This window comes from Mytilinidion resinicola, assembly GCF_010093595.1.
Source record: "Mytilinidion resinicola strain CBS 304.34 unplaced genomic scaffold BDZ99scaffold_16, whole genome shotgun sequence".
Classification (NCBI taxonomy): Eukaryota; Fungi; Ascomycota; class Dothideomycetes; order Mytilinidiales; family Mytilinidiaceae; genus Mytilinidion; species Mytilinidion resinicola.
The window spans coordinates 63879-85599 of record NW_022985452.1 but is presented as its reverse complement, the minus strand read 5'-3'; the positions used below and the strand labels follow the sequence as shown (position 1 = coordinate 85599).

At 54.1% G+C, this 21721-nt stretch overlaps 6 protein-coding genes across 6 annotated transcripts; 3 read left to right on the top strand and 3 right to left on the bottom strand.

Annotated features, from left to right (window-relative positions):
- Positions 1–704: 704 nt before the first annotated feature.
- BDZ99DRAFT_394661 (Pkinase-domain-containing protein) lies at positions 705–2802 on the bottom strand (the record flags this gene model as incomplete). Its single annotated transcript, XM_033715912.1, has 2 exons — positions 705–1258; positions 1308–2802. The coding sequence occupies 2 exons, from the start codon at positions 2800–2802 to the stop codon at positions 705–707; spliced, it is 2049 nt and encodes a 682-aa protein (XP_033573138.1).
- Positions 2803–3835: 1033 nt separating this feature from the next.
- On the bottom strand, positions 3836–7180 carry BDZ99DRAFT_523641 (uncharacterized protein; the record flags this gene model as incomplete). Its single annotated transcript, XM_033725816.1, has 2 exons — positions 3836–5338; positions 5453–7180. 2 exons carry the CDS (start codon positions 7178–7180, stop codon positions 3836–3838), a joined length of 3231 nt encoding a protein of 1076 aa, XP_033573137.1.
- A 905-nt stretch (positions 7181–8085) lies between these two features.
- Positions 8086–9282, bottom strand: BDZ99DRAFT_91404 (cell division control protein 42). Its single transcript, XM_033729021.1, has 4 exons — positions 9049–9282; positions 8796–8915; positions 8308–8686; positions 8086–8257 (listed from the first exon to the last, which is right to left on the bottom strand). Exons 1-4 carry the CDS (start codon positions 9066–9068, stop codon positions 8192–8194), a joined length of 585 nt encoding a protein of 194 aa, XP_033573136.1. The 5' UTR covers positions 9069–9282; the 3' UTR covers positions 8086–8191.
- A 1199-nt stretch (positions 9283–10481) lies between these two features.
- On the top strand, positions 10482–11794 carry BDZ99DRAFT_479448 (uncharacterized protein; the record flags this gene model as incomplete). Its single annotated transcript, XM_033722234.1, has 3 exons — positions 10482–10968; positions 11021–11213; positions 11293–11794. 3 exons carry the CDS (start codon positions 10482–10484, stop codon positions 11792–11794), a joined length of 1182 nt encoding a protein of 393 aa, XP_033573135.1.
- A 3560-nt stretch (positions 11795–15354) lies between these two features.
- Positions 15355–17444, top strand: BDZ99DRAFT_448862 (carbamoyl-phosphate synthase-like protein arginine-specific small chain). Its single transcript, XM_033718086.1, has 4 exons — positions 15355–15462; positions 15619–15631; positions 15693–15966; positions 16029–17444. Exons 3-4 carry the CDS (start codon positions 15775–15777, stop codon positions 17295–17297), a joined length of 1461 nt encoding a protein of 486 aa, XP_033573134.1. The 5' UTR covers positions 15355–15462; positions 15619–15631; positions 15693–15774; the 3' UTR covers positions 17298–17444.
- A 720-nt stretch (positions 17445–18164) lies between these two features.
- BDZ99DRAFT_479446 (uncharacterized protein) lies at positions 18165–20288 on the top strand (the record flags this gene model as incomplete). The annotated part of the gene is made up of 1 exon (XM_033722233.1): positions 18165–20288. The coding sequence occupies one exon, from the start codon at positions 18165–18167 to the stop codon at positions 20286–20288; it is 2124 nt and encodes a 707-aa protein (XP_033573133.1).
- Between the last annotated feature and the right edge of the window lie 1433 nt (positions 20289–21721).

The following is a 21721-nucleotide window of genomic DNA, read 5'->3' as shown; positions in this document are numbered from 1 at the left end:
TGCAAGACTCGAACTTAAACGTTGGAGCGAAGGAGTTATATGTCCTGAGAAAATAGATCAGTCATGGTGAATCACGAGACTACAAAGAAAATAGATAAAGTCCGCTGATGAGATTCAGATGCCACAAAATTTGTCTATCCATTCCAATGTCCCTGCTATCTTTTATCTATATGCCACACAACATTGCGATTCGACTTTAGAAGACAGAGAATAGACGGTAGCAAGGGAAATGTGGAACTGCGGCTTTGAATGAAGATCTCCGTGAACCGAGTAGAACGAATCGAATGTTCGAATAAACAACATACGGAAGAAAGGAATCAAGAGAAGTGCGAAACGGAGATAAGTAGAAATAGGAGATGTAGTTAGGAAAAGCGCTCAAAGAGCGCATCAGTGGTATCTTTTATATGTTGGTCCCCAATTCCCACCTTAGTCCATCCAATCCAATCCAATCCCAATACCCATCCCTGTGCTCGCGAAACGAAGGTAAAAACAGCCCAGCGAGTGGCGTAGTAAGAATGAAACGAAGAAAGGGATATGGTGATACAAAACGCCAAACACACTCGCCAAAACGCGTATCAAACCCCCATCAGCATCTAAGAGTTTCCGTAGGTGGCTCCTCCACATATCGCCCAACCCCTCTCCTCTGAGCTTTTAGGTCTGGCCTAAAGCATCGTCTAAGCATGCCGAAGGCTCCTTACTAGCGACTACCTTTCCACCTCCATCTCGTCCTCCAAGTCATGCTCCCTCCTCTTTAATCCCCCTTCGACGGAGATGCCGTGCCGCACCCACTCCATCTCCGCAACTTGGTCAAGGCTCTTTCGACCTCGACTAACTTTCTTGAGTAGGCCTTCCACAACCTCACGCCCGCCTTCCCACTCCGCACCGGCTTTCGGATCCCACTCGCCATCCGCATCGCCAAAACGATGCCACATCCAGTCGCACCGCGCAATGCGATGTGCGGCCCGACTCCTTGCACCCGCTTTCCCAGGCGGCGGATCGAAAGGCAATCGGCCTTCCATGAGAGCGTAGAGGAGTACTCCGAGCGCCCAGGCGTCAGTGGCACGACCGTCGTAGGGCTGGCCGAGGAGGATCTCAGGCGCAGCGTAGTCTTCGCTGCCGCAGCGGGTAGTGAGGAGTTCTTGCGGGTTGGAGACTTTGCGGGAGAGACCGAGGTCGGTGAGGGTGATCAGGGGGTATCGGTAAGACTGCGGTGATTGAATTGATGGGAGAGTGGCGGCGGGGATGTTGAGGAGGACGTCTGATAGATATTAGTGCTGTGAAATAGGGAACTGAAGGGAACTGCAGACTTTCTAGCTTGATATCTCGATGCACGATCAATTCAGAATGGAGATATCGCACCGCGCCCACCATCTCTGCGTTTACCCTCTGCAAAAGGGCAGGTGTAAGGAGATCCCGATGCTCGCTGGCGAGATCAAAAAGGTCGCCTCCAGGACAATACGTCAGGACAAGGTGAGCCTCCTGGTCATCGTAGTCGAATGTCCGGAGATGGACTAGGGAGGGATGCGAGACGGATTTCAGCATCTCCACCTCTCGCTTTAAGCTCAACTCCACGCGTTGCTCATCGGCACCTCCAGCGGGGCCGTGCTCGACAACCTTGATAGCTACAAGCTTTCTAGGATTCAACGTCGATTCGTCCAATGGGTCTTTCGCGGTGATCTTCTCGCTGGTCGCGAGGTAGACCTTGCTGAATGTTCCCTGGCCCAGCAGACGCACACATCGCCATAGCTTCTTGCGCGTATTGGGCTTATGGCGGACAGTAAGGTACTTGACGCCTTCGGTGTCTTCGGGGATCTCCTCCTCTTCGCTCTCGGTCACGCTTCGATTGCTAGCAGGAGGCGTTGGCAAAGTTGCTTGGGGTCCAGTTTGGGAGGCTGGCACTGCAAGACACGGTCCACGTTGCGCTGCAAGATATTGCTCGCGATGGAGAGCGGCTTCCGCTTCTATATGCCCATATCCAGCTGACACTGTAACCTGACGCGGCCGTGTATTGTGAAGAGGCTCTGGTACAAACTCGCTGAGACTCCTGTCCCTCCCATGCCCGTGTCCCGATTCACTCTTCTGATACGACTGCAAGCTCGCACCCTCGACCGCTGTGGGCATGAGACCCGAGTAAGTCTTCTTTTTCTTCGACGGAGATGTCACGCTGGTTGAGAGCAAGAACGAGTCGTCGCGGGTGACACCAGACGAACCCCGAGAGCCTGGACGTGCGTGTGTCGCCCGCATCCACGGGCCTGGAGAGTCGCCCATTGCCAGCGGCGATGGCAGGGGCGTGATGTCCGTCAACGCATTTAACATTGGCGAAGAGACAGCAGACCCGGGAGAGAGAGAACTAGTCATGCTCGCCGCCGACAGCGTGCTTCTCAGCGAAGCCCCCGGTATTGCAATCGGCGCAGTCGCCGAGGCCCGGATCTGTACTCCTCCTCTGCTCCCCACTCTAGTTGGTGTGTTTGGCGATTGACTCGGCAGCGTCGTCGCAAGCTCGGAGGGGAGATCGGTCTGGAGGGACAGGCCAGCAGCGGAGGGCGTGCGGATGTGGTACTTCGGGATGACGGGGAGGGAGGCCGGGGACTGGAACGACTCTATATTCGGAGCCAATTCAGCGTTACGAGAGACGGCGGCTCTGTTCGCAGCCGCCAGGGCGGCAGGAGAGGTGTCGTCTTCCGTGTCCAACGCTGCTGTGTCGTCGTCGGCCGCCGTCTGACTGTCCAGCGGATGGGGAGACGTTGCGGCGGGTTGAGGGGAGCCCTCGAGGAGAGGCTTGGGACGGTCTTGGGCAGCCATGATGGATGAATGCAGGGTTGAGAACGTGACGGGTTCGGTTGGCCAACGTCTCTGAGCTGCGCCCGGCAAGGGCTTGCGCCAGCGACGTGGGTCCGACCGACGGGCGCGTCGTTAGTGTGGCGCTGGATGTCTCGGGCCAGTGCCAGGTGCGTCCATTGAGGGCGCGGATTCGATGCGCGGCGTGGGATGTCTGGGGAAGTGGGATGCTGGCCGTGGTGTTGAAGTCGCCACACAGATGCTTGCAACCACGACTCATGAGTGCAAGAGACGTGAAAGAACTACTTGCAATCTCAAGGCTCCCTCAATTGATGCTATGACACCGTCGGGACATTCTATCAGCAGCGCAACTCGCCCGCTACGTTCATGCTGCAATGTCCACGCTGATCAGATGGTCGCGTTTGGGTAGACGATCTCAGCATCACTTCACAAAGGCACTGTGGACTGTAGGTCGAATGTACATGCATTCCATTTTCAAGTTATAAAGTGACACCAAAACACTGTGGTCAAGTCGCCAGAAATCCCAACCAACTGTAAGGCTCCGAAGAACCTACTCCAAGTCGAGAAATCCAAACGGCAGCAAGACCGTGTTAGGTTAGTCGAATCCGTCCCAAATTCCAGTCACAAAAGCTATCCAGGACTAGACAATCCAAGCTTGGAAAGTGCCAAAGTCAAGGAAAAGCAAAAGAAAACAAAGCAAACTGTGATCTCCAGAGTAAGGACGCTCAGACATCGCACAGTCCCAACCATCCACATTGTACCAACCGCAGGTGGAAGTCAGTTGTCTTGGGCGTTAGTTTTCGTGGGGTTGGTTAGTCGTGAGCATTAGTCGTTGTGAATCGTCGCACGTCTGGAGAAAAGTTGAAGCAAGGCCGAGAGAGAGAATCAGACCAGAAGGAAAATAAGGCTTTCCGAAAGAGGGAAAGCCCAGAGGTATAGTAAAGCACAACTCCTACCAGCATCCTTGAAACTCGGGTTGTGCAAAGTTGTCGCTCGTGCTTTTCAAGGTACGTCGTCGAAGGTCAGCGAGCAGCGATCAGCGACGCGAATCGTAGCCATAAGCAAAGTTCGCAGGACCGTTGTTTTCGTAGTTTGCAGGACCATTGTGCGGAAGAGGATTGCCCTGAACGTAGGTAATGCCACCAAATGTACCAATGACTTGGCCCGGATTTGGGAATTGGTTGTAGTAAGTCCCATCGACGGTGTCGGGATGCTGGCGAACAAGGTTGATGTTAGAATCAGATCTCGCTGTTCCGACCTCGCTGGCGAACTGGCGACCCGGGCGACCACTTACGATGCCACCTTCCTGACCGAAGTGATTGACACGGAGAGCATGAGGATCGGGTGTTCCGCGCTGGATGTCGTGGGAGCGACGAGGGTGATGGCCAGACTGGGTGCTGTTGTTTGATCGCATCGCAGTGATCTGCTTCAGCTGATCAAGAATGGCTTCAAGCGTCTTCTGCTGCTTGTCCAACTTCTGCTGAATGGACTGCGTCTTGTCTTTCGAGCCCGTCGTCTCATCGGTGATCTTGCCTAGAGAGACGACGACGTTGTCCTTCAACAGAGTCATGACCTCGTCCAACTTGGGTTCGTTTGCCTCACGAAGTCCAGCCAGGACGACGCCTGGAGGAAGTCGAGCGTCCAACTCCTTGAGGAGCTCCTTCTGCCTGTCATCTCCGCTCTTATCAAGGTTGACGTGAAGATTGTCGAAGGAGCCAATGACCTCATGGTGCAACATGTCCATGTGGTGGTTGACCACGCCGAAGTGAGTCAGAACATCGCTGCCGTCATGAAGCACGGCTGGCATCGGTAGGGCCGTAGCAGTAGGGGAGAATGTGTCGCTGATCGGGGAGGCAAAGTATGCGTGCTCCGGAGGAGGGGCCAGGTAAGGTTGAATCAATGCGACGTTGTGGCCAGGTGCCGGGATTCCATGGCGGCCGAGGGTGGAGGATTCGTTATCATGCTGAGCAGCGGCGCCGCTCTCGGCATGAGTAGGAGGGCGGCCGTCACCGTGGGTGGGAGACGCCGATGAGATGATGCCGTACATGGCGCTACGGCCGTTGGCGTACAGAGGCATCGGCAGAGCGCTGGGGTGCTGCGGGTGAAACGAGCTGGCATGCGCGTGCTTCGAGGAGGGGCGGTTAGCTTGATTTTTCATGTCAGCTGAACCAGGTCTACGACGAAGTACCTGGCGTTCCTGTTGATCGTCTTGCAGGTTGGCAATCATCTTGTGCTTAGGCGCAAGTGGTCGCTGGGGAACCAACTGGGTGCGTGCTGGGCCCTCAAGCTGCCGAAGAGTAGGAGTGTGGTGTTGCGGGCTGGACCGCTTCGCTGCGGCTTTGTTGCGGGGTGTGACGGTGTTCGGATTGGTGTTGTCGACGGTCGCGCCTGGGGTGATGTCTTTGGCGTCGCCCTGGAAGATCATGCGGATCGTTCCCTGGCTGGCCAAGCGGGAGTGCGTTGACACGGGCTGAGGCTGCGCGATCTGCTGTCGTGGTGGCCGGGCTGGAGATGCAACGATGTAGCGGGCAGGGTCGACCTGGAGCGATAGATGTTAGCGGAGGAACTTCGGCGAAGCGACAACTCGAGGTGAATGGCCTCAGGGCAATGGCGTCGCCGTGCTTGGCGCTGCTCGAAGGGAAGGGAAACTCACGTTGCGAGACGGCCTGAATCCGGAGGCCCGATCAATCGTATCGACGGTGTAGTGTGAAGGCGAGTAGAATGTTGCCGGCAGGCCGTTGTCGCCATGGTTGTCGTCCTGAACGGCTCCCGGAGTCGCGTCGGCGCTGCCCTCTTCAATCTTCGCATGCTGCGAGAAAACCCGCATGCCAACATTCATTACACCGTGGTATTCAGCAGCCTTTGGGGGGCAATACTTCGCCGCGACTGTCGCGTCAGATCCTCCAGATCTACCCTGGGTGGCGGGTCGCGGAAGATTCGGAATGGGATCAAGCGCCCCATAGCTGCCAATGACACCCGAGTAATCCGTGCTACTGTCATCTGAGTCTGGTTGCGGTGGGAGTGGCTTGCTCGCCAATTCGGCCTCTACAGCCTGTCGAAGAGCCTTTCCCGCAGGTTGCTTCTGAGACGACGGGCGGATTGAACTCTGGGAGACGCTATTACCCGACGAATGTGTCCGAGCAACATGGCTGGTGTGAGGGCGGGGCCCATGTGCGGATCTACCTCTTGCGGTATGTGGTCGAGGCTGTTGTTTCGGATTCCGCGTGTGAAACCGAGAGGCAAGGCTGGCGAATCCAGAAGCCTTCGTCATGTCTTTTTCGGACTGGGACTTGATTGAGGGCTTAGGGAGCGAGTTCGATGTTGCTGATCGCTCTACCTTCTTCGATCGGAATCGGTGTTTCTTAGGAGGGGACACAAGCAGCCGCGATGCTTTTGGAGGAACATTCGCAGGCAATTGAGGTACTGGGTCAGGTCTGAAGCCACTTGTCAGGAAGCCAATGAGCTTTCTCGGGCTCTTCAACGACAACTTCTTCGCCGTCGTCTCGTCCACGGACGCCGCAATCCGGTGAGGCTCAACATTTCGAAGATCCTGTCGAACGATTGTGACCGCGTATGGGTTGTTCTCTTCTGGGTCCGGCTGTCGATTTATTAGAGCATTGAGACGCGGCTCGTGCTTCGCCTCGATGGCGGCACGAGCGGTTGGCTCGAAGACAGGTTCCTTCAGCACTACACGGGCTGCTGACTGGGTTCTCTTTGGCATCGTCGACGTAGGCTCAGACGTCCTCGAGTTGGGCATAGGCGCCGCTGTCCTAGGGAAAGGGTTCTTCGCTCTAGGAGTCTTCGACCTAGACTGCTTTCTGCCTGAAGTCTTCCCACCGGAGACCCGCTTTGCTCTTGATATTGGGCTTCCACGTGAGAGTTGCTCGCCTTCCGACTCTGTAGACTCGCCGGGCTCCGAAGGCTTGGCACCATGCTTGTGTGAGACCTCTTTTCCGCCCGAGATCTTCCCGTCGAAGACTTGTTCATCGAAGACTTGTTCGTCGACTGATATCTGTCTGTCACCTGAGACTTCTTCGCCCTCAGACTCGGTAGAGTAGGAGGTGAATTGCTGGCTGGGGAATTCAAGCTCCCGACGCAGAGCTTGTATCTGAGCCTCTGACAGGATTACCAGCTCGTCGGGTGCGGTCAACAATGGCTTAGACGGGTCGGGAGGCTGCGGGTTCAGCCCTGCTTCTACTTTCGCCCGCCATTCGTCCCGGTAGAAGGCGTTTGTTCGCAGCTGGCGCTCGTGCCATGTTTCTTGACGTTCCGGACCTGAGATCTCGAGCGGTCGAACGGTGTGGGGATTCGACGCGTTCGGAGGAATGGAAATTGAAGGGGGTCGGTGGCCCGCCTTCCGCAACGCCATGCGTTGCTCCATCCTGTAGGCTTGTGATGAGGTTAGCGCGGTGCTCTGGTTAGTCCAAGATTTGGCCAGCACGGCCCGGCGACGGTGACGCTGGCGAGACGTCGTTGTTGTTGTTGTGGTTGCGAGGTTTTGCGGGCTGGAAGGAAAACTTATATTGTCGGCACTGAACAACAATTGGCCGCAGGCAGCAGCACAATAAACACAATAGGAACGCGAGAAATCAGCTCACCACACAATAGTAGCTTAGCGAGGACAATGCATTATGGAAAGTGCACGCTCTGCAGGCAGCCCGCAGCTGGTGAAGGACTTCACCGCTCATATGCCTCGTCAAACGCGTGAATGTGTCAATCTACTCCGACGCGTCCGGACACCACTGAGCTTCGCGCGCCATGAGGCACACGGACTCGATCTGTCGACTCTTGATGTTCAAGAAATGGGATAAGTATCTTTCAGAGCGTCTTGACTCGAAGATATTGCTACAATCGCAAGGGAGACTAAGATTGTCACTCCTGGAAGGAGAGGACGCGGCGAGACATCAACATTAGAAGAGATCACCTTTGGATTACCATGATTTAATCAAGAAACATCAATTCTCATCTGAATCTCTTGCCTACCTACGGCCTTTTACCACACGTGCCCCGCCATTATGTTTCAGCCACTCGGGCGAGGATATCATACTCGATGTGTCCTGAGAATATGTCATTCGCTCATTGAGATCGAAGACACTGTGAAGATAGTCAGCTGCTTCCATGCAAAAATTCACAGCCCCATGGTTGAAGGCGGGTATCAGCACTTCTTTCTTTACACCTGATTTGGAAAAGCCCTGAATTGAAAAAAGCTCAGAGGCAAAATGACCACGACTCGGAAAAAAAACACCGCTACCCACAAAGCGCCAGGTGTTCACGATAAGGTATCCCCCAAGAAACCACGCCGTGCCAGATGAAATGCTTGGCAAGAAAAACAAGGATGATGGCTTGCCATGGAGAGGTATTGCTCCTGTGTTACCTCACGTCTAGCCCACGACTACAACACCACACATTTCTTCTTTTCCTTCGTTTTTGGTGGGGGTTCGAGGGCCGCCACGATGGCCTGCAAGAGTGTTAGCAGATGCAGATCACGGTCATCTCTTACAGACATACCTCGTCGAACACATCCTTCAATTTGTATTGGGTCAAAGCTGAGCACTCGACGTATTTGACAGCACCGAGCTCCTTCGCCATGCGCTCGCCGTCCTCGCGTCTGACTGGCTGCATCCGCTGCTTGGCCAGCTTGCTGCACACCGCGGCATCGTCGCGAAGATCTACTTGCGTGCCAACGATGAGGCAGGGAACGCCGGGGCAATGATGGTGGACTTCCGGGAACCATTTCTCACGCACGTTCTCGAATGAGGCAGGCGAAGTTACCGAGAAGCAGACGAGGAATACATCCGTCTGGGGATAGGAAAGAGGGCGGAGACGATCATAATCCTCCTGACCGGCAGTATCAAAGAGGCCGAGGGTGTACGGCTCGTCGCCGATCCTGTATCAAGTTAGATCGGGCGTTCTCCTTTCCAATGCGGCATATCGCCATTCGGCAGTTCAAGTGGAGGCCACGAAAGCAGGAACTCGAGTTGCGAGGATGGTCTTACATCACAGTAACCGCGTAGTTGTCGAACACGGTCGGCACGTATTCTGAAGGGAATTTGTTTGTGGTATAGCTGATCAGGAGGCATGTCTTGCCTACAGCACCGTCTCCGACGACGACGCATCTATGCAGCCGAAGAAGTTAGCCCAGTGTCATCAAGCATCAACAATTGTGCCAAAGGAAGTGAGGTCCGCGTTTTTTCCAAGTACGAACCGTACTTGATTTCAGGTAACCGTTTATGAGACTTGCGGCCATACTTGATAGTAGCCACGACCATGGTGACTGGTGAGGCGGGGGTCTGTTATCCGATGCTGCAGTAAACGTGAACGGCAACTACCAAAGCCGATGCGCGAAGGATGTGAGTGCCGATAAGAATGCTGTCGTCGGTCGCAGGATCGAGGCCACAATAGCAAACTCCGGTGGGAGTTGGGTGAGGACGAGTGGGGGAGGGTCGGCCAGCTGGAGGTGGTCTCGAAACGGGAGTGCGGGAGTGCAGGAGAGCGAAGCCTGGCAAAGAAACATGTCAGTATTCACCACAGTAGCTCCATGGGCCGTGCCATATGTTCAGCGTACCGCGATAGCTCGTGGGGACCAGTGGAGGCGCGTGCAACGCGGACCGGCCTGTTCTTGAAACTCGAAACGTCGGGGAGTGCTGGGGCTTTCAAAGCGGGAGGCAAGAGGCAAAAGAGAGAACAATGGAGCAAAGACGGCGGGGCGCCGGAGCTGAAGAACACTGAAGAGTCTGGCTGGCAGCGTGGAATGGAAGCACTATCAAAGGGAGGCAGTTGGACGGGGCGCAGATGAGTGAGGTCGGCAATGGCGCGGAGGGTGTCGCCTACCAGTAGCGCTTTTAATCTGGGGCCTGGCCGAAAGAGAGCTGATGCTGTGCTGTGGGGGTCGATTTCGCGATCGCGCGGCACTGAATGAATATGAGCTGTGTTTTAGTCCAGGCTGTATCTGTGGAAAGGCCCTGGCCTGGCTCCTACAACAATACGAAGCAAGTCACAACATGGACGTCAACGGTTGGAAGTGACGAAGGGGTGCCGTTATACTGCAGTCCGCCCATTTGGGACAGAGCAGTTATAAACTCTTCCAGAAGCAGGCTCCTCCGATATACTTTCTCGAAGTCTGCTTCATGTGAGGCCTCGAAATCGTCCGCTGCCCCTGGGGATGCCACAGCCTTCATCGGCAATCCGCGGTGCCAGAGCGTGTGCTCACAGCCCCCATTTAGCATGTTCACGGTTCAAAACGAGGGCCGCGCAAGACTCCTCTGCTCTGCCGCGGGCAGGAGCGCGCCCCCTGCGTTGGCTAACTACTCCCAGCTTGAAGCACTATGCTGCATATATTGGACGCTGCGGAACGCGAGAGCACTGCGGGTTGTCCATCAGACAGCCGGTCCGGCCTGCGGAGAAAAGAGTTGAGCATCTGCACCTGTTCTTCAGCCCAAGATGCACACAAGTGGCATTTATTGAAGGACAAACAGCCTGGAGTTTGCTCGGAATAAAGGACGTGTTACTCAAATACACGCACTAACACCGCCGCTAGGTCCCTTGCATCGGGGCGCTGGAACAACGTTTTCCCTCCCAAACCTTGGTCCAGATCCCGCACGTTTGAGCCTCACATCATCAGAGCATGAAAAGGAGGGCGGACTGGACCAGTGAGCACCAGAACGCCTTGGACGGGCCCCAATATGGACACCGTCAAAGCCAGACGGCCGAGAGGGCCCAAGCCCAAGACGACATATCGCGTCCAGAATCTAGAGAATCTAGCATACCACTTCCAGAACGAACTTCAGAGCACTTCTCAAAGCATCATACCAGAAACAGACAGTGCCCAGTTTGTGTTCTACAACGACTCCACGATCCAGCTATCTGCTACTGCGGTTCATAGCGGAAAGGCCGGAAATAAGTATCCTACACTACCCCCAAATGGACATGTCGATACCGTCATCAGCCTGGAAGAAGCATTGTATCGCACAACAGAGCCTAAACCCAAAGTCAAACCCCAGAGAGTCGTGGCTAGATCTATTATCGAGGTCTTCCAGAAGGTAGACGGCTTCAAATACACAGAGCGCCAAGCTAGCAGCACCATCGATGATGGCACTCGCTTTAAATACGTCTGCGCAGACTCGCTTCAAAATCCCGATCGTGTTGCAAATGCCGCGTCTCGATCCCACGGTACATAAGAAAATCTTGCTGAAGCTGCAGATTTGACTGACTTGATCTATAGGGTCATCCGCGCTTCCTGTGGAGAAAAAGCCTAACAAGCACAAGCCTACATTTGATTGTGGCGGGTCCATCTTTATCACATTTTCTCTAAAGAAAGAATGCATCAACGTTGTCTATCGGCACAATCCTATTCACGGAGCTTACGTCTCACAAGAGCAAGGCATTCAACGTACCACTAGCGTAATTTCATCTGAGTATGTGCAGATTCTACTTTCGACATCAAACCTGATACTGTTCTAAATTGCCTCAATGGCTGACGTTGTCGACTTCTAGCACCCTGTGCTCGGATTCAGCATTGCCTGCTCTGGAAAATTTGCCTCTGGCGCCAGTTTCACAGTCTGCACCTACCCCAAAACGAAAAGCCAACCCCACGACAACAGCAGAGGCAGGGCTGGGAGAGACCGTCACTCCTAAGAAGCGTCAACGGAAGAATTCTTCTGCCGTAACGCAAGACGAACCCATGGAAAGCGAGCCCGTGGATAACGAGCCAGAATTCCCTGTTCCGGTCACGCCTCGCCAGGACAGTTCGCCGTGGCTTCTCCAGAACACATCCAGCGGATTCGAGGAAACCCAGAATGGCTTCCCATCGGCGTCATCGTCTTACCCCCAACAGCTACCGACGCTGAGGTTTATTGGCCAAACGCAAGATAAGCGTAGATGCTTAAGAACTAGATGCGACAGTTGTCATGTGAAGAAGATCAAATGTGATGGAGCTAAACCGTCTTGCAGTACCTGCATCAAGAGATCCCGAATATGCAGCTATTCGGAGACTTGAGAGCCACGCTCCCTACTTGGTACATGAAAGCCAAAATCTCCGACCTTGCTAGAAGTAGCTACGGAATTTTGCAGGCTTACACCAACCTGTGCACCACCACGAAGCATGTAAAGCCAATTAGAGTTTCTAAAAGTAACACACCTGTTCAGTCGCCAGATGAATCCGCAACTTCGGTTCTAGGAGCCGATTTACCATCGGAGGTTTCAACAACATTGGAACATGGGACACCGCTCGGCAGCATGTGACTATGGTCTAGCCCTACGTCTCCTCAAGAACGTCCGGCTCGATTCCTGAGGAAACCTTACAGAATTGCACAAACAGTTGCCAAGCTGATTTATGTCTATAAAATACCATTCTTCTTAAAAGGTATGTGCCCCATAGGTAAAGTCCCACAACCTACTCAACAATTCAATTGCTAAGTGCACCAGTATTTAGCATGTCGTCTTCCTCCACTGTGTTTCGATTGTATCACTAGTCGCAAAGCTTTCAGTGAGTGTGTATCTGATATACTTAAGAAGTTTCTTTCTGGTGCATGGGCTTCTACGAATATTGAATCAACGTATCGTCGTTGCTACTTCAACGCATCCTTTGACTTGGAAGAGCGGACGGAGATCACCTCTAAAGTAATCATAGAGAAACTTCATTTCACCGTCTCTAGTGCAAGAGTGCTGGACAAATCTAATCATCATTCCAAAAATTTGCTCTCTGTCATTGTTTCCATCAAACTTCATCATTCGCCAGGTGCTAACAATTTGGAAACTCCTCTTTTACTGACCCCAGTCAAACCAAGCTTCGAGAAGAGATTAGATTATTTTACACTATCTGAGAAAGGAGTGTCTGTGATGAAGCGGAAGCTCGTGCCTTTGTCTCTGCTGCGTTCTATTGGCGACAAGCGGGACACGCCCTTATCGAGGAATCCGTAGCGCATCGAGTCCCGGGCCGTACACTTAACAGAGTACCTCTCGATGCACTGCCGAGATCAGCCCGGCAATATATGCAAAGCAGCCTGTCGCGAACAAATGCAATCATTTGCTGGGATGAATCTACCGCCGAAGCTTGCTTCGCCTTGGGAGTCTTCCCCAGGAATATAAATCTCATCCACTTGTTCTGACGGTAATGAGCCCTCCGAGCCGACAGGTTAACGAACTGCTTTAAAGAATGACCGCCCTTTCGAACTACGAGGATGAAATTTCCTCAACTCTTTCGTGTTGCTCCATTTCAAAGGTGGCTTCACGATGCGGGATCACCTTCTTCAAATATTCGCAATTGCTACCTTAGCAATTTGCTCGCGTGGTAGGTAACTCAGCCTTAGACTTTGGCAATCTTCTTAGGGCATGATGAACTTGCCAGCTGTTTACAATACGAGTCTGCGAAAAATGAACAGTACTGACGCTCGCTTTGGCAGTCCCCGAAACGAAGCGTGCTGTTGGCGACGGGCTTCAGCGTACAGGAAGACCGCCACCGCCCTTGCTAAACTCTCCTCTTCCGACAAAACCAACATAGTCACTGACGTCGGATGGCAAGGCGGCTAACGTGTGGGGGATACGGCCATTGAAGAAACCGGCCAGCTTGGCCATCACTGGCTCTAACGTAATTCAGAATCTGAAGGGCATCAATTCTTGTGCTGATTGTCAGTGCAACACCGGAACTCTTGCGGTGGGCTGGGGCTCAGGGACTGCAGAGCTGCCCTACCTTGCGGCACCTCTCGACGCTATTCAACCGCAAGCTTTGGTAGATAGCACCGCTCCCATGACATCCACCACTGACTCCTCCTCCGCAGGCGCCTCTGCAGTCTCTGCCGCGGCGATGGCCATTGTATTCATCACGGCTGATTCAGGCGAGGGCTGCGTCACCGTCGAGACTAACGCGGGTGACCGCAACAACCTCGATCTATGGCCTGGTGGGACGACCTCGTGAAAGCGGTGGCCGCTGTCAACGCAAATACGATCGTGCTGATTCACAGCGTTGGGTCGATAATTTTGGAATCCATCATCGCGCTAGAAAGTGTCAAAGCTGTTGTTTGAGCAGGATTGCCGGGGCAAGAAAGCGGAAATGGACTTGTGGACGTACTATACGGCTCTACAGGCCCCAGCGGAAAGCTACCCTTACGATTGCGAAGACAGTAGCGGATTATGGCACGGCAGTCGTCTTGGGCGACGATGGGTTCTCGGAAGGGTTGTATATCGACTATAGACATTTTGATAAGAACAACAGCACACCGCGATTTGAGTTTGGCTTTGATCTTTGTAAGTTCATTTTCTATCTCTGCTCCAGCCCCTGTCATGGATATGTGTACAACTTTCTGCCACAAGCAGTGGTATAGAAGTGTACACGGATCTGTGACGAGACAAAGTATCATCTTGACATGGTACTGATTCATACAATAGCATACACAAACTTCACCTACTCGGCTCTCAGCATCGCTTCCTCAGCAACATCCGGCCCCGTCCCGAACACCTCCGCTGGTAATCTCTACGATATCGTAGCGACTGTCACCGCAACTATCACGAATTCCGGGAGCGTTACTAGCGCCGAGGTCCCGCAGCTCTACGTTACACTCCCATCTTCTGCTCCTTCGCCACCGAAGCAATTTAGAGGATTTGTGAAGCTGAGTCTAGCGGCTGGTGTGAGTGGGACTGCGAGGTTCGAGCTTAGGAGGAAGGATTTGAGCTATTGGAATGGTGCCGGCTGGGTGGTGCCGAGCGGGGGGTTCGGCATCGCGGTGGGTGCGAATTCGAGGGACGGGAGGCTGACGGGGACGTTGACTGTGTGATGATGGGTGTGACAGACGGACGGAGAGGATAATGGAGCTCATTGATCACGCAAAAGCTTTCCTGGGGATTGACACGGCCTCTGGTATCAAGTTTGATATCTGGGGGCTCGTGAACTGACGACTCTTGGCATTCTTACATATATAGTTGAGAGTTCTGAGCTATTGGAGTTCCTCAATGGCAGTCTCCAAATATGTATTTCATCACTTTGAACAACTGGCAAGCTCGCTGGGCGACATCAGATGGCGACACCCACTCGAAGAATGATGAAAACATGATGGAAGATCACGCTTGTCTGTGCTCACGAGAAGTGCCATATATATATGAGCACTGTGATTGGTAGACAGCTGCAGCGACCTCAATTCTCCGCAAAGCCTGGAGATTATGAAAGTGTGGCACAAGGTTTTGGTGAGAATAGATACAAAGGTAACAGCACTACTTACACAAAGGACATAGTGGCGTCTTTGTGTGGAGGTTTTGTTCTGTCCCAAAAACTAGCACTGGCGCTGATTGCCGTGAAAAGTAGCACTCACTCAACGGGCATTTCAGCGGCCATTGAATTCGCCCAGCAACGGCACCACGGCCTGTGGCCATCGTTTACTGGAGCTGCTGTTCAGAATTTTCCCCTGGTGCATGTGTGCCGGCTGCGTGAGGTGTGAAAATTTCAGGCGGCTTCCGTCATCCCTCCACTCTTCTAGCCACTCTGGAACGCGCTTGGCGGCCCCCGCAGCGGCTTTCGTCGTTCTCGTGATAGTCACAGCAAGTCTCTTCCACAAAGCTTGCCCGACCCTCACAGCTACCAGCCCGCCTGCCAGAGCCCCAGCTCGCCCTCTTCAACTCCCACCAGGTCCTCCTATCGCGCTTATGCGTGCTGTTCAGACCCTCTTCACTTCCCAGGTATGTCCGCCAACAGCACAACTCATCCTCTTATCGCCCCGATCACACACCGAGTGCCCAACACGCCCTGCAGCAACGACTCCGCACTTCACATTTGCACATCCGCCCCCTGCCTCGCTCTCTGGTATAGACCATGGCTAATTGACATCTCTGTAGGACTACATCTCAGGTATGCCGTCCGGACGTGTGATGTCACCTCGACATTCCGGGCCCAGCTAACCACCCACCAGACCATCTGTGGAAGGCTTCCGCGAATTGAAACCCTTTACGCCAAACCCGGAATACCAATCTCTGTAACAATCTCCACTCAACATGTTCGCCCACGTCTTCAAGCCTTCTCCATTGCGGTCTGCCAGTGTCCTGGGACGAGCGATCCAAACCCGCACGCAATCCCGATTCCTAGCCACGGTCGAGAAGAACACTCCCCGTCAAGCACTAGAACCACTCAGGAGGGCGCGAGCGACGCCTGCTGCCCCTCTTGAGCGGGCTACATTCACAATCAAGGTATATAATTGCATCCCGCAGCCGCGTCCTATGTTTCCACGTCACTCACCGCCATTTTTCAGAATGGACCGATCTTTAGCGGCAAGTCCTTTGGCGCCAAATCGAACATCTCTGGCGAAGCCGTATTCACCACCTCGCTTGTTGGCTATCCCGAATCCATGACCGACCCTTCCTATCGCGGACAAATTCTCGTCTTCACCCAGCCTCTCATTGGCAACTACGGAGTCCCCTCCTCGGCCCGGGACCAGCATGGCTTGCTCAGGTACTTCGAGTCCCCACACATCCAGGCTGCGGGTATCGTTGTCCAGGACTATGCTGTCGAACACAGTCACTGGACAGCTGTCCAGAGTCTGGCTGAGTGGTGTGCCAGCGAGGGCGTTCCCGCAATCTCAGGGGTAGACACCCGTGCTATCGTGACTTACCTCCGAGAGCAGGGCTCTTCTTTGGCCCGTATTACCATTGGAGAGGAGTACGATGCCGACGAAGACGAGGCCTTCATCGATCCTGAAGCCATTAATTTGGTTCGCCGAGTCAGCACCAAGGCCCCCTTTCACGTTCACTCCGCCCTTGGAGATATGCACGTGGCTTTGATTGACTGCGGCGTCAAAGAGAACATCCTCCGCAGCCTCGTTGCCCGTGGAGCTAGCGTCACCTGCTTCCCATACGACTACCCGATCCACAAGGTCGCTCATCACTTTGATGGTGTCTTCATCTCCAATGGGCCAGGTGACCCAACCCATTGCCAAGCCACCGTCTACAACCTCCGCAAATTGATGGAGACGTCTCAAGTACCCATCATGGGCATATGTATGGGCCACCAGCTACTTGCCCTCGCCTCTGGTGCCCGCACCATCAAGCTCAAGTATGGCAATCGTGCTCATAACATCCCCGCCCTCGATTTGACTACTGGCCAATGCCACATCACTTCCCAGAACCACGGCTACGCCGTTGACCCAACTACCCTGGGCGAGGAGTGGCGCGAATACTTCACCAACCTCAATGACCAGTCCAACGAGGGCATGATCCACAACTCGCGCCCCATTTTCAGCGCGCAGTTCCATCCGGAGGCTAAGGGCGGCCCAATGGACTCGGCATACCTCTTCGACCGCTACATTGAAAGCGTGGAGAAGTATAAGAAGCACCAGGCTATGTTCTCAGACAAGGACAACAAGCCCTCCCCGCTCTTGGTTGATCTGCTCGCCAAGGAGCGTGTGGGTGTCCACCCCAGAGAGATTGAATTTGAGGGGTATGCGGCTGGCAAGGTCGAATCGGCTCCGGAGCCGATTGTGCCCTCCATCCCGATAGCGACCCCGATCGCTGCGGCAGCTTAGATAATAGTAAAATGGAGGATGTAGGTAAATGGAGCCAAAGGGGCTCAAATTACAGATGAACGCGTTGCGACGGATGGGATTGGGAAAAGTGGAGATTTTCATTCTTTAACTTGAGGCGATTTCGGCGTTTGGCACACTTGCTTTGGTTTTTTTATTGTGTTCCTGTGCATACAATTCTATTTCTGACTATATTCAAACACTCACAAAGTGCTATACCTATGCTCGCACCTCCACCCGACATGATATACAACAAGGCATTGAAGTTAAGCAATCTTACAACTCACCGGGCCACCTTAAACGGCGTCAGAAGAGAGTGCACAGTTATATCATTGAGGTACTGATTTTATTAAGCAAAGCCCTCGCTGGTACCTCCTGTAATTACGTGCACATACACTGGAGGTGTAACCCATCGCTTCATGCTCCGATCATATATCAAGGTACCACAGCCAGTGGTAGAAGAGTCTACACAGGTCCATGACGAGAACTCTACATCAAAGGTTCCAGGCAACTTGGTCCTTTGAGAGACACTTGATAAGTGTGTATACCTGGTCTGTCGCCGTTCGACGTGCTTTAATGGCTTTTTAGACACTTCAACAGAAACAATCTGAATAATCGATAAACTTCCCAGGGCTACCTTAGACATCGGTGCCTGCAAACCCGTTCAACAACCGCACAAAGCCCCTCCTGCATGAAAGCCCCCACGAAGTGTGGCACCCAACCAACCAGCCACTCCCTACGTCAAAGCCCCGCCAAGCCGCTAGCGCGAGACGCGCGAGACGGGGCCGCTTTGTCGCGACTGTTGGAGAGAAGAACAAGCGACCTTCTTCACCTCTTCACCTTTCCTCCACCAATTCCTTTTGCCCCATTATGGACTACACCAAGCAGACCGTTTTGCAGCTGCGCGCGCTGCTCAAGGAGCGCAACATCTCGTCGACGGGCCTGACGCGCAAGGCGCAGATTGTGGAGAAGCTGGAGGAGGCGGATCGCGCTGGGGGTGCCGAGACGCTGGACAAAGCCAAGGAGGAGGGCACGTCGCCGGCGGCGTCGAGCGTTACGATGGGGGCGGAGGAGGCGAGGCGGAAGAGCGGGAGTGGGGATGGGGTTGGTGAGGCGGCGGCGAAGGGGGGAGAGAAGGGGGAGGGTGTGATGGAGGGTGGGGAGGCTGTGCAGGTGGAGGGGGAGGGGGAGGGGGAGGGGGAGAAGGGGGAGAAGGGGGTAGAAGAGGTCGTTCCTGTCACGGATGATGCGCCGCCGGAGACGGAGCCTATAGTGGTTGCGAAAGAAGATACTCCTCCTGCCAAAGACCCGACACCGACACCCAAAGAGCCTACTCCTCCGCCGAAAGAACCTACGCCGCCGCCGAAAGAGCCTACTCCTCCGGCTAAAGAAGCCAGCCCTGCAACGCCACCGCCTGCCGAAAACGAGGCAAAGACTGTCGAGAAGGAGGTACCGCTGCCTGCTGCGGTGGAAGCACCATCCGTCGAGCCTTCCGTCGAGCCCTCACGCCTCAATTCCGAGGAAATGGAGGCAGATAGCAAGAAGCGCAAGAGGAGGAGCAACTCACCAGACGTCAAGGCCGACGACATAAGAAGCAAGAAGTTAAGGACGAGCGGAGAGGGGTTGGAGCCAAGTGTCGAAGAAGTAGTTCACATTGAGCAGAACGCCATGATGGAGGAAGAGCAGGACAAGTTGGATGGAGATGTGGTTATGGAGGATAAGGCTACAGAACCTGAGACGGAGGCACCCCCCGTCTCTGCAAAAGAGCAAGCTGAAGCTCCCGAAGCTTCCAAACCAGCTCCAGCTGGAACTTCGGCGCGCGAACGGGACAGCGAGAAGGATAATTCCTCCCGATTCAAGTCTCTCTTCGAACAACCAACACCCACTACCGCCACCCCGCCCGTCGCAGATTCTGACACTGATCGTTCCGTATCACCAAGTCTGCATCCCGCAACTGCAGCCATCTACATCCGAAACTTCATGCGCCCTCTGCAACTCCCTGCCCTGCGCAACCACCTCATCGCGCTAGCCTCTCCGCCATCCTCAGATCCCGACCCAACCGTCCTCAAGACATTCTTCCTCGACCAAATCCGCACTCACGCCTTCGTGGTATTCGGCTCGATCTCCGCAGCTGCCCGCGTCCGCACAGCCCTTCATGGCGCTGTCTGGCCCACCGAGCGCGATCGCAAGTCGCTTTGGGTGGACTTCGTGCCGGAAGACCACGTTGAAGGCTGGATCAAGACCGAAGAGGAGGCCGCCAGCGACAGCCGCAGCGGTCGCGGCCCGGCTAGGAGATACAAAGTCGCCTACATCCCCAGCAGCGATGGCGACGTCCCCGCCCGCGCCGTTTTCCAGGAAGAGGGCGCGAATGGCGGTCGCGGCTCCATCGACATCTCTGCGCATAGGGGCGGACCAGACGTAGGCGGACTCGGCATGCCCAACGCGCCGACTGGCCCGCGTGGCCCGGCCGAACGCAGAGCTTCTGCTCTCACAACCGCCAATTCGATCCCGCTGACGGCTGATCGGACGCAGGCGAAGGCTGGTGACGCCGAGGCCCCCGCGCCGGACCCGACGAAGAGCTTCCAGACTCTCGATAAACTCTTCAGCTCTACTACCGCGAAGCCTAAGCTCTATTTCCAACCTGTTGAGCCAGAGCGTGCGGAGGCGCGTCTCGATGCCCTCAAAGCGGCTACGAGCCGCAATTGGGACCCGGATTCCAATATTCGTGGCCGTGGGAGGGGAAGGTTGGACGAGAAGGTGCGGTACGGGTTCGAAAAGGACGTTTTGATGGAATTCGGGCCGGACTTTGGACCCGGCGCTGTGCAAGGGTGGGGTGGGCGCGGAGGGGGGTATCGGGGCAGAGGTGGGTTTAGGGGAGATTTTAGGGGCGACAGCTACCGCGGTGGCGGCATGGCTGGCAGGCTTGACCGCGAGGGGGATAGGAACTTTGGGGATAGGTGGCGTGGTGGGAGAGGAGGGAGGGGGGGGTGGTAGGCGTTGGACATGTTGCTGAATCTGCACACAGGGCGGGTTTTTGTTTTTTCGGGATTGGGGCCTTTGGGTAGGACCTTTGGGTAGGCCGCTTTGTACCAATAAGCACGTTCGGTGGCCACTTCTTCTCCTTTTTCTCGTAGTTCTCTCATTACAGGCTGAAATGCTTGTTTGCATAGGGTTGGGTTGGGTAAAAGGGAATTAAAAATTCAGGCTCATGGTCTTGAGCTCTTCTTCTTCTTCTACATTTTTGCTACTGTTTTGCTGCTGTCAGAAGTGCTTCGAACAGTCCTAAAAAGAACTTGAGAGCTATCATTTTTACCTGCCTTATACCTCGCCGAGCGACCCCCTGCCGTGGTAGATGGGTGCTACAGGGTCGATTTGGGGATATCCAGCCACTTAACCGTCCAGTGTCTTCCTAAAATAATGCATATTCTTTCATCACTGTCTGAGATGTCCCAATAGGCTTTCAGATATATCCGAACGCAAAGAAGTGTTAGTGAAGATTGGGCTGCATATTGAATAGACGGCTATCTGGCCGTAGAGCTACTCCTGACAGTCATGTCGAGCAGTTCAAAGTGGAGTGTGTTGGATTATGACAATCACCTACAGCAATCACTGCCGGTAGCAAACAGGGCGCTTTCATGTACATAATGTCGCGTTCTGTCAATGTTCAGATGCTACGGCCTGCAAACCAACAGAGTGCGCTCGTACTTATGGAAACCTGCACCTCTGCCATGTGTCAATACTATTCCACTCTTCGAAGATCTCCAAGCATAATCTTGGAACATCGCCGATTTGAATCGAGGAGTGGAAGTGGTCTGGAGTTGACAGTTGGATCGAGGGGAAGGAGCTTTTTATACCCGTCCTCGGATGGCCGGAGGGCGGTTTGGTGGGTAACATGAGGGTCACGTGGATCTTTTCAAAGCGCCAGGTCAGGCGGCGATAGTGGAGCCGATTTTGTGAATGTGAATGGTGGATGTACTTTGGTGGAGCAGAGGGCCACTGAGGTATCTGGATTTTAAGAGAGACATAAAATTTAGGACCAAGTTGAATTGTGGCTTGCACCACGTGAGAGAAGACCAGTTCGAAGGACAATATCAGGACATGAGTCTGGACATCTTGTTTCGCTCGCTCAGTGCAACATCTTAAGATCTTCCATCTCTTCAGATCTCTGGGCATGCTGTGAAGCATTGAGAACAGTGGCATGGTGGATTTAGTGTTAATACTCTGTACCCTTACTCTTTGCCGCCCTCCAGGTTTGAACACCCTAGTTGGATTTGTTATACTATGCCCGAGCGGTCTGGACAGAAGCAAGAAAGTGGGCGAAGATTTTGTTTCTAGGTGGTGTAGTGTTCAACGAGCCGATGAAGTAAAAATGAAATGAACATAGAGAATAGCTTGAACCTCTTTTTGGTGGGCAACCATTGGCGCTA

What these genes read in the sequence shown, in the direction of transcription:
- BDZ99DRAFT_91404 (XM_033729021.1), bottom strand. Translation starts at nt 9,068, where the DNA reads ATGGTCGTGGCTACTATCAA. An exon ending in ATGGTCGTGGCTACTATCAA is followed by an intron (nt 8,916 to 9,048) that starts GTATGGCCGCAA and finishes TCGGCTGCATAG; the next exon opens with ATGCGTCGTCGTCGGAGACG. An exon ending in TGAAGGATGTGTTCGACGAG is followed by an intron (nt 8,258 to 8,307) that starts GTATGTCTGTAA and finishes ACACTCTTGCAG; the next exon opens with GCCATCGTGGCGGCCCTCGA.
- BDZ99DRAFT_448862 (XM_033718086.1), top strand. Translation starts at nt 15,775, where the DNA reads ATGTTCGCCCACGTCTTCAAGCCTTCTCCATTGCGGTCTGCCAGTGTC. An exon ending in GGGCTACATTCACAATCAAG is followed by an intron (nt 15,967 to 16,028) that starts GTATATAATTGC and finishes GCCATTTTTCAG; the next exon opens with AATGGACCGATCTTTAGCGG.